Source organism: Tiliqua scincoides, chromosome 2 (assembly GCF_035046505.1).
Source record: "Tiliqua scincoides isolate rTilSci1 chromosome 2, rTilSci1.hap2, whole genome shotgun sequence".
Taxonomy (NCBI): Eukaryota; Metazoa; Chordata; class Lepidosauria; order Squamata; family Scincidae; genus Tiliqua; species Tiliqua scincoides.
Window position 1 is genome coordinate 268,508,384 of NC_089822.1, and position 18,520 is coordinate 268,526,903.

General features: G+C 50.5%; 1 protein-coding gene across 1 annotated transcript; it reads right to left on the reverse strand.

The window, feature by feature from the left end:
• Positions 1–4,094: 4,094 nt before the first annotated feature.
• On the reverse strand, positions 4,095–12,737 carry LOC136639172 (vomeronasal type-2 receptor 26-like). Its single transcript, XM_066613179.1, has 9 exons — positions 12,517–12,737; positions 11,409–11,700; positions 10,791–11,150; positions 10,344–10,655; positions 7,737–7,967; positions 6,890–7,016; positions 6,189–6,412; positions 5,709–5,939; positions 4,095–4,301 (listed from the first exon to the last, which is right to left on the reverse strand). Exons 1-9 carry the CDS (start codon positions 12,735–12,737, stop codon positions 4,095–4,097), a joined length of 2,205 nt encoding a protein of 734 aa, XP_066469276.1.
• Between the last annotated feature and the right edge of the window lie 5,783 nt (positions 12,738–18,520).

Below are 18,520 nucleotides of genomic sequence, written 5' to 3' on the forward strand. Positions count from 1 at the left end.
CAGAAAAAATAGCGCAAAGCCCAGCCCACTGTTTTCCGCGACCCCGGGTGTCCAGCCCAGTCAGCATCATGGGCAAAGTGTAAGACCTGTGGCCTAAACTCACGGGGGACAACCAGCTGTTTGTCAAAGCCGCCTTTTCCTCGGGAAGGTACCACCCCCCCACCAGAGCCCCGCCTCCCTCTCAATTTGGGGAAAGCGCTCTGCCCGCCGGGGGGTCAATTACCTGCCCTTCATTCACGGCGGTATTGTCCCAGAGGTCGGCTAGGGTTGGATCTTCTTCTTGTGCCTGCCGGAAACGGGGGTTGGCAGCCAGTCCCTCCGCGGGGGCATCGGGCAATACCTCTGGTGTCAGTGCCCTAGTCAAGGGTCCTTCGCCTGGGTCTTCCTCTTCTGAGGCCAGGACTGTTCCCTCAGCCTGTTCTACAGCATGCCGCACCAGACTGTGAAAGGTCGGCGCGTCCCGGCCCAGAAGAATGGGGTAGGGCAGCTCCTCCACTCGTACCAAGTCGACCTCATGCGCCTGGTCCTGGTAGCGTAGAGTCACCTTCACCACCGGCAGGCATTGGGTATGTCGGTGTAGGCAGGCCACGTTCGTCCAGCGAAGGACTGGGAGGTCAGCTGGCAGGAGGTGAGCCCGAATCATTGAAACAGCACTGCCCGAGTCCAGGAAGGCCGTCAATTCCCTTTGTCCCAGGCAGACCTTCATGACTAGGGGCGCTGGGTGCACTGGCCTGGCCCGCCCTTCACCTGCCGCCATCAACGTAAGGTCACATTCCATGAAGGGACAATCACGCTTGTAATGACCCATCTGCCCGCAAGTGTAGCAGGGGCCACGCCATGTCTCCTCCTTCGGTCCTTCGGCAATGTTTGGCAGTGGGGTTGGCGGTCCCTGAGGTCTGGGCCTGGGTGACCGAACCAGGGAAGGCAGGGGGGCTTCCTGAGGGGGCTTCCTGAGGGGGGCCATGGCCCTCTCAGGGTCAGTCCTCGCCCGTGGGGTCATGGGTCCACCTGGAGGCAAGCCATAGAAGCGGCCACGCGGGCCAGGGCGGGCCCGTCCCTCAGGAGGGGGGCGGGAGTTGCCCCTAGCTCCTGCAGCACCGTGTGTCTCACTCCGAGGGTCTTGACGTCCTTCGGCGGCCTCAGCATCTAGGAAGTTCTCAAAGAGCTTCGTCGCAGTCCCTAGGTCAGCGGGTCGGTGTCGGCTGACCCAAAGGCAGGCTTCTGAGGGCATCACGTGATACACTTGGTCGAGTACCAGCTTGTCCACAATGGTACGGCCCTCTTCAGTGGTGGGCTTCATCCACCTGAGGGCCGCTTCTCACATCTCGGCTATGACGGCCCGGGGCCGGCTTCCCCGGGTATATCGGATGGCACGAAACCGGAGGTGGAAGAAGTCCTCCGATATTCTGTAACAATCCAACAGGGCATCCTTCAACCTAACATAGTGTGCTAGGTCATTGGGAGGCAATGTCCTCCACATGGTGGCCGCTAGTCCTGATAGATGAGGGCCCAAGATGTGAGTCCACTGCGTGCGTGGCCAGCGGGCCAACGTGGCCGTCCTCTCAAATGTGGTCAAATAAGTCTCTATATCATCCTCCGGCAAGAGGCGGGCAACCTTGAGCTGCGGAGTTCCACCCGGGGCAGCCGCAGCAGCGCAGGCAGCCATCCCAGCCACAAGCCCATCCTCGATTTTCTGCAGGAGTGCTGCTTGGTCGGCCCGCGACTGGCAGTATAGCTCTTGCACCAGTTGACTCTGGTGCTCCGTCAGCCACATCCCGAACTGGGCCAAGTCAGAAGGGTCTGACATCTCTGGCGGTCGGGGTGGGGGGGCTGTACCCTGCTGGCCTCCGGTGAGATCCAAGTCACGGCACCAGATGTGAGGCCTCCATGTGGGGGAGGGGAGGGCCCGCCCGGCCTTTCCGAGGGGGACCCCTTGTGGAGGCCTCAGACTCGTTCCCCAAGAAGGGAGGGTTGCATCACCCGGTTCCCCTTCTTTGGGTTGGCAGCATTCATTAGTCAGGAGCAGGGGCTGCTAGCAGCAGATCCTTCTGCCTGCTCTTCCAACTCCCAACTGCCTTGTCATCCCTGGCCTCCAGGTTTATGTAGGGCAGACCCCTCCCCTTTGGCCCCTCCCCTTCCCTCACAGGGATGGTATAAAAAGGGCCTGTCTCTGGGCCTGCCCTTCCCTGGGCTTACCACAACTCCTCCCCTTTCTCTCTCTGTTTCCCTCCCACCTCCTCTCACCTGGAGCTGCCAGGCTTGTTCCTGAGAGGGCTGGGAAGGCTGCTGCCTCTGCTCTGGTCCAGAAGCCTCCTCCCTGGGTAAGCTGGGGACTCGGGGGAGGAGGGGAACCCCGAGTAAAGAAATATGTTCTTTTGTCTGTCTTCTGTCTGTCTGTCTTATTTTCTTTGTCTATCTTACAAAGAAGATACAGAGCTGGTGTCTTGCGTACACTGCTGTACAGCAGCGAGTCATGGACTCTTCGCTCACAACAGGAGAGGAAACTGAACGCTTTCCACATGCGCTGCCTCCGATGCATCCTCCGCATCACCTGGCAGGACAAAGTTCCAAACAACACAGTCCTGGAACGAGCTGGAATCCCTAGCATGTATGCACTACTGAAACAGAGACGCCTGCGTTGGCTCAGTCATGTCGTGAGAATGGACGATGACCAGATCCCAAAGGACCTCCTCTATGGAGAAGCGGTGTGAAGCAGGGCTGTGTTCTTGCACCAACCTTGTTTGGGATTTTCTTCACTGTTCTGCTGAAGCATGCCTTTGGAACTGCAACGGAAGGAACCTATCTCTGGACCAGATCAGACGTCCCCTGGTTCTGGTGTTATGTGTGAGGGAAAAGATCATCTCTCTATCTACTCTGTCCCATCCCCTGCATGATTTTGTATCTCAATCATGCCCCCCCACCAGGCGCCTCTTTTCTAGAATGAATAGGCCCAAACACTGTAGCTTTTCCTCATAGGGAAGGTGCCCAAGCCCAGTAATCATTTTGGTTGCTCTTCTACACGTTTTTCCATCTCCACTGTTTCCTTTTTGAGATGTACTCAAATACACAACACTCCAGGTGTGGCCTAACCATTGATTTGTATAACGGCTAAATTGGCCTTTTCAGCCACACTAGACGCTGTTCCAGAACCACCATTCAGAGCGCGATACCAGAGTCTTTCGAGACTGAAGGTTGCCAACACACATTACAATATTCGCCGTTTTGTTCTCAATAACTTTTCTAATGATCCCAAGCATAGAATTGGCCTTCTTCACTGCCACCGCACTTTGGGTCGACACTTTCATTGACCTGTCCACCACCACCCCAAGATCTCTCTCCTGATCTGTCACAGACAGCTCAGAACCCATCAGCCTATATCTAAAGTTTTGATTTTTTGCCCCAATGTGCATGACTTTACACTTACTGACATTGAAGCGCATCTGCCATTTTGCTGCCCATTCTGCCAGTCTGGAGAAATCCTTCTGGAGCTCCCCACAATCACTTCTGGTCTTCACCACTCGGAAAAGTTTGGTGTCATCTGCAAACTTAGCCACCTCACTGCTCAACCCTGTCTCCAGGTCGTTTATGAGCAGGTTGAAAAGCACCGGTCCCAGGGCAGATCATTGGGGCACACCGCTTTTCACTTCTCTCCATTGTGAAAATTGCCCATTGACACCCTCTCTCTGCTTCCTGGACCTCAGCCTGTTCCTAATCCAGGAGAGGACCTGCCCTCTAATTCCCTGACTGTGGAGTTTTTTTCAGTAGCCTTTGGTGAAGGACCGTGTCGAACACCTTCTGAAAGTCCAGATATATAATGTCCACGGGTTCTCCCGCATCCACATGCCTGCTGACCTTTTCAAAGAATTCTAAAAGGTTCGTGAGGAAAGACTTAACCTTACAGAAGCCATGTTGATTCTCCCTCAGCAAGGCCTGTTCATCTATGTGTTTTGAGATCCTATCTTTGATGAGGCATTCCACCATCTTATCCGGTATGGATGTTAGGCTGACCGGCCTATAGTTTCCCCGGTCCCCCCTCTTTCCCTTTTTAAAGATAGGTGTGACATTTGCTATCCTCCTATCTTCTGACACCATGGCTATTTGACACCACTTATATGGTATTCTCCCTTAGACAACTGCAGGAGAAATGCAGGGAACAACGACAGCCACTCTTTATAGCCTTGATAGATCTCACAAAGGCCTTCGACCTGGTCAGCAGGGACGGCCTCTTCAAGATTCTTTCCAAGAATGGATGTCCACCCAGGCTCCTCAGCATCATCAGATCCTTCCAGAGTCTTTCGAGACTGAAGGTTTCCAATAAACAACATAAAGAGTACCATGGTATTCTTTACCATTTGATGCACAATTCCATGCAGAATGCAATGAAACAAACTGCATTGAAATTCTATCAAAAGTTATAGCCAAAAACCCAGTGGAGGTGGGATGATGGGAGATCACCATGCCCACTGCCAAGGGTTACAAGTGATAGTAGGTATGTGGAAGCTCTTAGTTTTAGAGGCAGGCTGACTCTGATTGCCAGATGCAGGGGAGGGCACCAGAATGCAGGTTGTGTCTATTGTCTTGTGTGCTCCCTGGAGCATTTGCTGGGTCACTGTGAGATGTTGGAAGCTGAAATAGATGGGCCTTTGGCCTGATCCAGCATGGCTCTTATGTTCTTATAAAGTAAGAGACCCACTGCCTATTAAGTATTAGACCCACTGACACTCAGCAGCTGTGTTACAATAGACCACTGGGAGGTGACTATTTTTGTATTGGCAACCTTCAGTCTCGAAAGACTATGGTATCGCGCTCTGAAAGGTGGTTCTGGCACAGCGTCTAGTGTGGCTGAAAAGGCCGAAAAGGCCAATCCGGGAGTGACTAAAATGGGAGGTGACTAAAATGGGAGGTGACTAAAATGGGAGGTGACTAAATGACTAAGGTGACTAAATCCGGGAGGTGACTAAATCCGGGAGGTGACTAAAATGGGAATAACCACAGCTAAAGGTGGGTAAAAAGGGCTGTATGTTTTCACAGATTTTGGTGTTTTACAAAGGCAGAAGTGCAGAAAGCAGAGTTATCTGTTTTTATTCCAAATTATAATTATAAATAATAATCACTTTAAAAGTGTACTGGGTAGGTGATAGAGGTAGTATAGTGTCAGCAGATGGAGCCACAGTTATTACTCATCCACTTCCCCCTTAAATAATAAAAACCAAATAAAACTCTTTCTTTGGCAGATCATTTGTGATTAGCTCAGAAATCTCCATGAGAGGCTGAAGCTAACAGGTGAGCTGAACTGAGGCTACCTGAGGCCAAGCTGAGGCTGCCATGAGGACACCTGGACCTCCAAGAGAAGCTGTGGGTCAAGGTGTATCCCCAAACTGCAAACCAATCATGTTGCATTTGACTCTAGTCCATGCAAAACGCAGAGTCCAGCTCAACTGGTCTTTGTTTCCACATGGCCTCCTCCCTCTGCCTGGCCTGGCGGTTGGCCCAACAGTGAGTCAGACACTATCTTTCCTTTTCATCATCAGCTGTTCCTTTCTATTCAGATCTGGCCTCAGAAAAATAATGTAGCATTTGGGGAAAAAGAGGCAGCCCAGCAGCCCGGCGCTGGAGGCCAGGATGGAGAAGACCTGCACGGCCACCGTGTGCTTCCCCTTCGTGCTCAGGTAGGCGGGCACAAAGGCCACCCAGACGCTGCAGAAGACCAGCATGCTGAAGGTGAGCAGCTTGGCCTCGTTGAAGGCCCCAGGCAGCCGCCTGGCCAGGAAGGCCCCTGTGAAGCAGACGGCGGCCAGGAAGCCCAGGTAGCCCAAAGCGCCGTAGAACAGGGTGACGGACCCCGCGTTGCACTGCAGGACAATTTGGCCGGTCTGGGAGTGCCTGTCGGAGTCTGGGAAGGGTGGAGAGATCCCCAACCAGGTGGTGCAGAGGCCGAGCTGGACAGCGGAGCACAAGAGGATGATGGCATTGGCCAAGCCCTTCCCCAGCCACTTCCGCATCCTGCTTCCTGGTTTGGTGGCCATGAAGGCCACCACCACGGTGATGGTTTTGGCCAAGACAGAGGAGAGGGCCAGGGAGAAGATGATGCTGAAGGCCGTTTGGCGGAGGAGGCAGGTCACCTTCCTTGGCCGGCCGATGAACAGAAAGGAGGACAAAAAGGAGAGCAGGAGGGAGGCAAGAAGGACGTAGGAGAGGTCCCGGTTGTTGGCCTTGACTACTGGAGTCTCACGGTGCTTGATGAAAGCTCCTAACACAAAAGCCGTGGTTAGGGAGAAGAGCAGGGCGAAAGACGCCAGAAGGGCCCCCAGGTGGTCTTCGTAGGACAGGAAAGTTATGGCCTTGGGGACACACTGAGTCTGGGCCTTGTTTGGATGCTGGTCTTCCAGACACTTGTCACAATGATCTGCATCTGAAATGAAGAAAACAACAACAGTGTCTCCAACATCATTTAATGTGCTTTACATCCCATAACAGTCTGTCAGCCCAATCCACTGCCCCCCCCACCGGTACAGCCATGCCAGAAACACCCATAATGTATCTAGCTTGAGCGGGGGGGGGGGGGGTCCGATAACTCTGCCCTCTCTTTGCTCTGTCCTCCGGCCCCATTCCTCCCTGCCCTTAGCCCGCTCCCCCCTCCCACTGGCTGACCTGCTCCAGCAGGTGTCAGCGACACACACAGGAAGGCTCCAGCCTTCCCACAGGGACACAGTTTACTGTCCGGAGTAATTTCTCGCTACCCATTTTGTGAAATAAATGATGGCTGTTAAATGTAGACAAAGCAAGAAGGGCTCTGACTTAAGGACTGTCTGGACACCTCCACAGAATGGGTCTGAGTCAACCTTTGCCCCACTCCCCACGAACAGCCCATCGCTCTGGAGCCCCCCACCTTCCTGGGAGGAGACGGTCCCTTCTGCGCACCGAGCACACGTGTAGCAGCACAGCGGCCTTCCTTCCTGAATCAGCTTGTTGTATCCCGGGTGGCAGCTGGCGGTGCACCTCGACTGAGGCAGGGTCTAAGCAGGAAGACAAGGCGCGTCAAGGAAAATCTGTGTGGTGGGGGAGCAGTGTGTCTGTAGCATTGAGTCACACAGTCGAGAAGACCCAACAGGACCTCGAGTCTGAGGTTAGCTGGCACCCCAAGATGGTTCTTGAGGGCAGAGCTTGGGGGCAGAACTGGGAAAAGAGCCCTCCCTGGCCCTCATGGTGATGCTGCACTCCAAATCCCGGCTCTCCCAGAAGTTCCACAAAGACATTCAGCAGCATGGGCTCCTGACAAGGTAGGATCCTGTGGGACTCAGGAGGTCAAAGGACAGAGCCCCAGTGCTGCCACACGCAGACCACTCTCCAGCAAGTCTGGAACCAGCAGCACACACTGCCCCCAACAGAGTTGACTGTTGACTGTCCCCTGTCAACAGAGGAGGCTCTTCCACTTGCTGCAGCTCAGCTTCTCCAGCTGCCAGCTTCTCTACTGACTGCAACCTCAGGGACCCCCCTCCATGTTTTGCATTGGGGTTTAGTTGTGGCTGCCCCAGCCCTGTTTAGCCCTGTTTCGTGACACCAGAACCCACATTTGTTGCCTGCCCATCACACACTGCTCCTGCCTTTGCTCTACTCCTGCTGTCAGGAGTTTTGTCTTGCAAAATATGTGGGCAGGAAAAGGACTCTCAGCTTTTGAATCTTGAGATGATGCAGCTAATATATTATTAGATGTTAGGAATCATGGATTTCCCCACCTGGTTGAACCGTTCAGGCCACTCAATGGCGCCCTGGTCTATGGTGACGTGGAGGCCTGGTGGGCTGTGTCGTCTTGCCAGGCTCCCAAATGTCACTCTGACAACAGACTTGTTGGGAAAAACCACCCAGTTCACAATGTCAAAGTCGGCTGCCAGATCCCCGTCCCCATCCAGATACACACCATCCAGGGAAGTGTTGTAGACCCCGAAGTTCCTCAGGAAAGGATGGAGCTGACACAAAAGAGAAACATCAGAGGTCAGGGAACCGTGTTGGGTGCTTCACAGAGTTTGAGTCTCCTATGAGTCAGGGACGATGCCAATGAAAACGGCTGGTTGGTTGGTTTGTCTAACCCCCGTTTTCTATTCTGCTGCCCAGAGGCAGATCTACCCCACTTGCCCCCTTCAGGTACGCCTCTGCCTTGAATCCTGACTCAGTCCAGGAGAGACACAGGCAACTTGAACACCGCAACTCCCCATGTGGTAACAGAGCAGCCCCAACGTGGCATTTGCTGAATCCCATGAGGGGAGGGAGTTTGGGCATGCTCAGGTCTCCTTGGCAGAAGGGAACATTTGTTCACCTCCTTCAGGGTAAGCTCCCACTGCCACCATGGGTCAACTCGGACCTGTGTTAGCAATATCACTGGTGCATGACCGCCTTGACAGGTGAAGGGAAATTGGGTCTAGAAAGTGCTTAAGTGGTGCTGCTGCCAAACCTTCCCGGACCCAGTCTGCCCTCCTTCCTGCTCCGTTACCTCACTGTTCTGCTATCTACTTGTTCCACCATCTTCTCACCCCCCCTCCCAACCCCTGTGTGGCCTTACCTGCACTAGCAGGCATCCAGGGTTGAGTGTTGGGAGAGTTAGGACAAAGAAAATATTTCTTGACCAAGCGTGTAATTAGTCTGTGGAACTCTTTGCCACCGGAAGTAGTGATGGCTTCATGCCTAGATGACTTTAAGAGGGGATTGGAGAAATTTCTGGAGGAGAAGTTCGTTATGGGTTACAAGTCATAGTAGGTCTGTGCAAGCTCTTGGTTTTAGAGGCAGGCTGCCTGCCAGATGCAGGGGAGGGGAACGGGATGCAGGTTGTGTCTGTTGTCTTGTGTGCTCCCTGGGGCATTTGGTGGGCCGCTGTGAGGTACAGGAAGCTGGACTAGATGGGCCTTTAGCCTGATCCAGCAGGGCTCTTCTGATGTTCTTATAAAGAGGAGTTTTTCAAGGTGTTCTCTTTCTGTATGGCTTTGATGGTGGCGTGGACTCAACCACCAGTTTCCCTAGTAAACAGAGGGTAGCGGAAAACAGGGGGAGTGAACTGTTAGCTCTCCACAAGGCACAGCTATGCCCTGGCCAGCCCTCCATCCATTTTTCCTTCACAGAGGCATCTGAATGTTTTGCTCCAGTGTGAAATCTGTATGAAGCCGGCCTGTTCTGTGCTGCATCTGAGCTAAGCTAGATGTGTAGATCTGCAGCACAGTCTGCCCAGAACAAGGGAAGGGTTTTGAGATCATTGCAAAGGAATCCTGGCCGCAAGTGTGGTCTCTAGCCCTTACACAGCGTGTGGTTGGTCTGTGGAACTCCTTGCCACATGATGTGGTAATGGCGTCTGGCCTGGACGCCTTTAAAAGGGGATTGGACAAGTTTCTGGAGGAAAAATCCATTACGGGTTACAAGCCATGATGTGTATGCGCAACCTTCTGATTTTAGAAATGGGCTATGTCAAAATGCCAGATGCAAGGGAGGGAATGAGGATGAGGTCTTTTGTTATCTGGTGTGCTCCCTGGGGCATTTGGTGGGCTGCTGTGAGATCCAGGAAGCTGGACTAGATGGGCCTATGGCCTGATCCAGTGGGGCTCTTCTTATGTTCTTATGTAGAGAGAGAGAGAGAGAGAGAGAGAGAGAGAGAGAGAGAGATGCCAGTGGGGCTGATGGTGGCCAGTGTGGCGGTCCAGGCTGGTGGGGGGGCAGCAGGAAGGGGCAGGCAGAGCTAGCCAAGTGTCCCCCAAGTGATAGTGGCACCTCAGGGCAGGGCCTCTCAGATGAATCTTCTCAAGGGGTACAAAGATTCTTTTGGGCCCCTTCCCAAAGAGAGAGAGAGAAACAGTGAAACAGAGACATCTGCAGTCCCACAGCCGTGTCCCTGAGCTCCTCTAGACTCCTTCATGAGAAGTGGATCCACTGTAGCAGGCCAGCTTCCTCTCAGATGTGACACTGTTCAGGAATGTTCCTGGGCCTCATGTGCATGGCTTGTGGCAACAGTTGCTGTCATGTGCCCACGGTTATGCCCCCAGCATCCTATGTGGGCAGTGAGTCTGGGTGAGATTGGAAAATGTCAGATCCCAGGAAATTTCTGGGCCCCCTCCTTTGGCTCCCTTTTTACCCTGGGCCCGGGTACAAATTACCCCCTTTACCCCCTTTCCTAGGCCCTGCCTCAAGGGCTGCTGCTGGATGGTCTGTGTCCCCCGGAGCCACTTGGAGGGGGCAGAGAGAAGAACATGTGCAGGGAGATTCACTACTGGATTCCCCTGAAAGATACGTGCCATTTCACTTCCTTCTGACCTTGTTCCAAGGCCCATCAGTAGCCCTGACTGTCTGGGTGGGGAGAGGAGTACCTGCCACGCCTGCACCCTCGGAACCTCCAGGCTGCCTCCGGCCTCCATCACCCTCCGCTGGAGTCGAGATGAAGACGCGGCGTGTAAGGCTTGCGCCACGGCCTGGACAGCGCTGTGGATGGCATAGCTGTCCTGGGCCAGGGCTCTTTCCATCACGTCCCGAGGCAGGGGCTGCGGTCTTTCTCTGCACCTCGTCCAGCCTTTCACGGACAGAACAGGCTTCGGAAACGCACAGTGAAATCCCTCCTCCACTAACCGCTGCCAGGTGAAGAAAAGCATTTCGAAATCATTGTAATTGGTCCTTTTCTTTGACTGGATGGAGAAGGAAAAAAGACCCTGAATGTGCTGGAACGAAAAATAATTAAACCTCAGCTCCAAGCTGATGTCCCAAAAGGCTGTTGTGATCCAGATTTTCCCCACTATGGGTTTTATTAAGATTTCAACTACCCGTTGTATAAAGAATATTCCATCTATGAAGGAATCAGTCTCTGCATAGTAAAGGAACACATTGACTTGTCTCTCCTTGAGGAATGATTCCTTACGGATCACCACATTATTTGTAGTTATCCCCGAAATGCTCTGGGAGTAAGCGACGCAAATGCCGCTCTGAGTTAACAGGGGCGTCAAGGTCCTGATGAACTGCTCTCCATTGTCAGTGTCTGCAGCAACCAGAGCGACCCAGGACCACTGGAAGTGCAAGAGCAGCCCGACCACCCCCACATACTGGGGCTCTTTGGGGACCGTCCGATAGAAAAAGGGGACCCGAGTTCTGTCATTCAGACCACGAGCCGCGAAAGCATAACCGACCTGGGAAGGGAGAGAAGAGATGGATGTTTGGATTTATCTTCAGGTCACATATTTGGCGGCCTGAGATTGTTAACAGTGAGCAAAACCCTTCTTCATTTTGATGCAAGGAACCCCCCACCCACTGCAAGGACACGTCCATGGAACTAGGCAGTGCTTCTCTGTTCAGCCTTCTCGCACACTGCATGGCCCCACCTCATTTTTGGATGGGAGGCAGCCACATGGGACGAGACGCAGCCTGTGCCCTCCACCCACTCTCACCTGGGGAATTTTGTAGGCAGTCAACATGGCTGAAATATGGCTGGAGAGGTCAGCTTCAGCCCCTTCAAGAACAGCCAGCAGCCGTCTCTGCCTTCCACAGCTATAGTTTGGAACACGTGTCTCTCCAGTGGAGAGCAGGTCTACAAGGGCATCGGAAGTCATTTGGGCATCAGAATAGGTGTCGTAGATGTTGTAGCCCAGAGTGACATTGGGCAAGAGCCTGGGGTCCCGGTTGATCTTCTGAGTGGCAAACAGGAAGGACAGGATGAGCCAGTACCGTGTGGTTCCTTTCCTGAAACAAAAGGACTGTGCCAGGTTGTTGATGCAGAGGTCTGGATTTTGCTGGGGGTCAGAATTGTGGATACTCCAGGTCTAGTTCCGAAACATGAGGGGATTCCCATATGAGGGTTTCCCATATGAGGGTCAGGCTGGACATCCATGCTGTGAGGTGACCAACCCTTTTCACTCTAAAAGGAAGCCAGGGCAGGGCCCCTCCCCAACCCCTCCCAGCAGCAATGGCCAGAGGATTTGCACCCACCCAAGAAGCCCTGCAGGTGACTGCTCAGGTGTTGAAGTGGCACCTTGAGGACTGCAGGGGAATTAATTAAGTCATCATTGATCATTCTGCCTGGCCAGGCTCATGACTTGTGAGGTTGGGGGGAAGGGGGAGAAATTGGGAGTCAGCTGGTGATGTGGTTTCCCTAAGCAGCCTCTTAGGGGAGGGCAGAGGAGGGTTCAGGGCTGCAGAGAACTGCGACTGCCTGACGCACTGCTCAGGCTGCAGGTGGTGGGGATGTGGACCTGCTACAAGGAGCCCAGATCTAGGCAGTTTCAAACCACCACCAGTGAGCGGGGGACGGGGGGATGGGACGGGACTGGGACGACTTCCCCCAAGTGTGGGTGCTATAGATGTGAAGTGGCAGACTGCACGCCAAATGGTGCCTTAGTGTGTGGATGCATTCCCAGATTTTCCCCCATAGGCAGAAGGATTGCTGATTTAGCCAAGACAAGGACACAATATGAAAAGCCCCCCCCCCCCAATTTGGGGTGGCTGGAAGCCGTGACATCAGAAGGGGCTGTAGCGGCCACCAAGACCCTCTTGACTTACCAGGAAATGCTGGTTGAGGGAGGCTCAGTCAAGGGCCGTGGCTGAAAGAAGACGCTGGTTGTGGAAACGGCCCCACCGAGGAGGTAGTCTCCTGGCCTGTAATAATTGAGCAGCTCCTTCTGCTCCCTGATCACAGACTGGGGGCATTTTGCCTTTAGGCCCCCGCAGGCCACAGGGACTAGGAGCAGCAGCCGCAGTCTGGGCACCCCTGCTGCAGTCATCTCCCAGCATCTGCTCTCCAACACCAGCCGCGGATTGGAAGCCAAGACCGTCTTGCCAGGCGGAGGCTGCAGTCCAGGCGGAGGCTGCAAGTCCTTTCAGTGGCTTGCATCTGAAGGGGCTGATATGAAGCTTCACAGCAGAGGCCCTGCCTGGCTGAATTCCCATTCCGAGCTCTCCGTGGACCAGAAGCTATTTCTGCAGCTGTTTCTTCAGACACAGTCTCTGTTGATGAAGTTAAAGATGATCTTTAAGGGAAAAGAGTTCCTGGACCTTTGGAGAATAGAACACCGTGACTTGGGTAATAACAGTGAGGGCAGTCGTCAGTGCAACACCTGGACTCCCTGTGCGTCTCCATGCGCAGGTGTGAGCTGGAGAAAACATGTTTGCGAGAATGCAGTTCCAGACTCTGCCAGGGGTCAGCAGTGGGATCACTTGAGCTTAGCAAAGCTGCCTGAAGAGGCACTGGATCTGTTCAGGGTATCGTTGTGCAATTGCACAACTGCTGGGGCTGGACAAGGTGGGCCTATGGCCTGATCCAGTGGGGCTGTTCTTACGTTCTTATGTGTGCCTGGAGAGTTCCCCAGAGTGGAAAAATCCTGGCCTTGTGTGGGGCAGCCCGATCTTCTGTCCTTCTGGTCAACCACACCTCCCGCCAGATGGAATGATGATGGACACTCACGTAACCAGACCTGGGACCCATCCAGACCAGGACTGTCCAGCAGTGTAGCTGGAAGATGTGCCACCCCAGGGTGCACCTTACAGGGCTTTCCCTTCAAACGGGACTGGAACAGCACTCCAGGCCCAACTGGAGGGGTTTTAAGGGCCAAGGAGGCTGCGTGAGGGCCAGGGAGGTTCACAGAATGCCTCCAGGAGATGGAAAATTGTTGCTTCCTGTTTCCGACCAAAAACTGGAAGTGATGTGAGCCTTCCAGAGGCCAGAGGCATGCAGCCTCCTCAGCCCTCAGAACCCCCTCCATACGTGATCGGAGAATAGCTCTGGTCCCATTTGGAGGGGGAGCGGTTGCAAGTGACGGGGGCGGGACCATGGTGGCTGCAACAGGGTTGCATTGCCACCCCCATGGCATGGAGTGCCACCCAGGTCCTGTGACTCCTATGACCCTCCCCAGCTTGCAGCTGGGACTGTCCAACTCTACACTTACTGATGGGGACTCTCCAGAACCTCCAGCTGAGAACTTTCCCCTCCCTGCTGCCATCTCTCTCTCTCTCTCTCTCTCTCTCTCTCTCTCTCTCTCTCTCTCTCTCTCTCTCGCCTTTTGTTTCCCAGGTTCACAGCCAAGGTCTGCAGAATCTTTCAGGTATAAATAAAATTTATTTTACATTTTATGTCCTTCTATAATTAATTAACATATTAGGTGATTCAAGTACAGTAAACAAAAATTCCAGATATAAACAGTATAAACAGATGGATTTATTTTAAAGAATTCGTAAGAACAGCCCTGCTGGATCAGGCCAAAGGCCCATCTAGTCCTGATTCCTGCATCTCACAGTGGCCCACCAAATGCCCCAGGGAGCACACAAGACAACAGGCACAACCTGCATCCTGGTGCCCTCCCCTGTGTCTGGCAAACAGAGGCAGCCTGCCTCCAAAACCAAGAGCTTGCACAGACCTACTATGACTTGTACTCCTTAATGAACTTTTCCACCAGAAATTTGTCCAATCCCCTCTTAAAGGCATCCAGGCAAGATGCCATCACTACTTCCTGTGGCATGCAGTTCCACAGACTAATTACACGCTGGGTAAAGAATTATTTTCTTCTGTGTGTCCTAACTCTCCCAACACTCGTGGATTTCCCCTGGTTCTGGTGTTATGTGAGAGGGAAAAGACAATGACAATGAAAAGACAATTCAGAAGACAATGAAAATCATTGCTATTCTCTGTACAACCTGCAATGTGGTGGTGACCAAGCGGGCCGCTCAGAAGTCAAGGTTTCCCACCTGTTGAGGTCCATTCCTAAGGACTTCAGATCTCTCTTGCAGATGTCCTTGTATCGCAGCTGTGGTCTACCTGTAGGGCGCTTTCCCTGCACAAGTTCTCCATAGAGGAGGTCCTCTGGGATCCGACCATCGCCCATTCTCACAAAATGACCAAGCCAAAGCAGGCGTCTCTGTTTAAGCAGTGCAGACATGCTGGGGATTCCAGCTCGCTCCAGGACTGTGTTGTTTGGAACTTTGTCCCTGCCAGGTGATGCCGAGGATGCATCGGAGGCAGCGCATGTGGAAAGCATTCAGTTTCTTCTCCTGTTGTGAGCAAAGAGTCCATGACTCGCTGCAGTACAGAAGTGTACTCAGGACGCAAGCTCTGTAGACCTGGATTTTGGTATGTTCCGTCAGCTTCTTGATGGACCAGACTCTCTTTGCGAGTCTGGAAAACGTGGTAGCTGATTTACCGATGTGTTTGTTTAGCTCAGTATTGAAAGAAAGAGTGTCTTCTTTTTTTTCTTCTTATTTTAAGACATGGGTACAGGAAAAATCACAAACATATATGTACAGGGTAATACACAAGGGAAAAAACACCAGGAAATCGCAGAACTGTAGCCGATACTCTTATGTTTCCCTACCTATCATCCTTGAATAACTTATTGTTTATCTAACCACTCATACAATGGTTTCCACAATTTCTGTATTCTCTCTATTTCGCCATCTCCCAATCTTTCCGTCAATACATCTATTTCGACCATCTCATATAATTTCTCAATCCACATCTCTACAGTGGGAGTATCAGGGTTCTTCCACAATCTAGCATACACCAATCTCACTGCAATAATTGCATACAACAAAATATGTCTAAGATCATTGTTATAACTTTCAGGAAAAATACTCAAGAGAAACAGTTCTGGTTGGAAATGTATTTCACAATTAAAAATAATTTGAATAGTTCTATATATTTTTTGCCAAAATTTTTTGGCCTTAGGGCAAAGCCACCACATATGATAAAAAAAACCTTTCACCTCTTTGCATTTCCAACACTTATCGCATGTGCCGGGATACATTTTTGCTAATCTATCTGGAGACAGGTACCATCTATAAAACATTTTGTATATGTTTTCTTTCATTGTTACTGCCTTAATTATCTTCATATTTCTCTTCCAAAGCTGGTCCCAATTATTCATTGTTATATTATGTCCAATATTTTTTGCCCATATAATCATTACCTCTTTTACCGATTCGTCTACCATTTCCATACTCAACAGATATTGATACATCCTTCTGATATAATTTTGCTCATTTGATAAAAATATTTTATCAAATTCTGTCTCCTCTGGGTAGATTCCTTCTTTTTTATCTTTCAACCATCTTGTTTTAATCTGTAACTCCGTCAACCAATCCAGTTCAATCCCTTTCTCCCTTTCTCCCACAATACCTCTTTTGAGTACATAACTGCTTTCTCATCTAATAGTTCATCATATCTCCTATTCTGTGAACCTCGCAACCACATTGGCCTAGTATCAATTTCTAACGGTTTCACCCATCTTGGAATCTTCTCGTAAACTTTATATCTAATTTGTTCCCAGACAAACAACAATGCTCTTCTTATCAGATGTTGTTTAAAGTAACTATGATATTTGGCTTTATCATAAATCAAAAAGGCATGTGGACCAACCTGCAAATCGTGTAGTTCTAATTTTAACTCTCTAGATTTTTCAGCTTCTGCCAATCCTTTATCCAATTTAATGCCGCTGCATAGTAATAAATTTCCCAATTTGGCATTCCGAAACCAGCTCGTTCTTTCACATCTTGTAATAATTTCATCTTTATTCTAGCTTTTTTCCCTTGCCAAATGAAATTAGCCATCATTTTATTCAAATCTTGAAAGAACACCTTTTTTAATAAAATTGGGATTGTCTGAAATAAGAATAATATTCTTGGCAGCACATTTGACTTAACTGTTGCTATTCTACCCAACCATGATAAATTTAATCCATTCCATCTTTTTATGTCTTTCTTAATCTCCATCATTAATTTTAGATAATTATTTTCCATCAACTCACTACATTTATCTGATACAGTAATTCCCAAATATTTAACTTTCTTTGTGATATTAATACCAAATTCCTGTAGTTGCTGTTTCTCTTGTTTTCTCATATTTTTCACTAATATTTCCGTTTTATCATAATTTATCTTCAATCCTGCCGTTTTAACCGTATTCTGTCAGATTCTCTATCAAATATTTTAAAGACTGGGTTGGATTCTCCAAGATAAAAGTAAGATCGTCTACATAAGCTTGAATTTTAAATTCTTCATTTTGGACCTTCACTCCCACAATTCTTTCATCTCTTCTTACTATATTATTTAATATTTCCAGAGTTATAATAAACAGTAATGGAGATAGAGGGCATCCTTGTCTTCAGTTCAGTAGACCTTTATTGGCATAAAATACAGAGAAAGAACAAAACAAAACAAAAATATACAAAGACACCACAACATAGACATCAGTCTTTTCCTCACATACTGCCCAGAGTTCCAGAGCTCTGCCTGGCAATTACCCCAGATAAAAAGGCAGCGACCCTATCAAGGGTCTCAGAGTCAGATGTGGAAAGGAGAGACTGAAGCATGATTGAGTCCTCCCAGCCCTGCATCCTAGTTAGCAAAGGGCCTAGATATTTCTTGCGTGAGACATCATGAAGTGGGCAGTAGAAAAGGGTATGTGTTATGATCTCAATACAATCCCTACCACACTTGCATTTCCTCTCCGAGTAGGGAATACCACTGAACCTGCCCGATAACACGGCTGATGGAAGAGCATTACATCTTGCAAGTGTGAATGCTCTCCGAGCCTGTGGGCACTCCAAGTGATAAAAGAAGGAGGCCAGTTTCCCAAAACTGATTGGAACATGGAGATAGAGTGGAGAGCATGTGGTTCTGGCGGCACTAAACAGCTCTTGTTGTTCGATGTCAAGAATTCTTTCTTTGACGATTCTGTAAGCAGCATCACACCCAATCATGCCTAGCTCTGCAGTGTCCAGCCCTATTGACTTGAGCTTGGTTAGAAGATCAGTGATCTCTAATGGCAGGACTGAATCCGACAATAATTGGAGCATTAGACCAGAGGGGGTAGGGTTAAATAAAGTCCTAAACCAAAATTTCAATAATCTAAGCCAAGCAGTCGTCTTTAGCCGAATTAACCCCACCTCAAGACACAGAACCGAGTAGGGAATGCACCTGGGTAAACCCAAAATCTTCCGCAGAAAGGAGGCTTGAATGCGTTCTAATGGTTGGGTAATAGCCTTATACCAGATGGGAGAGCCATAAAGGACCAGGGAAAGAATCTTTCCCTTAAATGCCTCCAGAGCAGCTGGAACATAACCATTGCCGCAGGTAAAAAAGAAACGGGAAATAGCTGAGGACGCCAGTTTGGATGCGTTCTGCACTGCCTTACGATGAAAAGCCCAAGTGAGCCTGTAATGGAAGTTGATTCCCAGGTACTTGAAATGCTTAACCTGCTCCATTTTATTGCCATTACAAGACCACTTAAAAGCCTTCCATCTATTGGCAAATATCATTATCTTAGATTTAGCATAGTTGATTTGCAATTTGTTGGACAGAAGATACTCTTCAGTGCGATTCAGCAGACGTTTTAGGCCAATCCTAGTACGGGATATCAGTACTGCATCATCCGCATACAGAAGTAGCGGCACTTGGCTTGCGCCAAGCTTCGGGCAATGGCTATCTATTTCCTTCAGGGATGGGGCAAGGTCGTTTAGAAACAGATTGAAAAGCATGGGGGCCAAGACACAGCCCTGTTTGACCCCTTTGTTGGTAG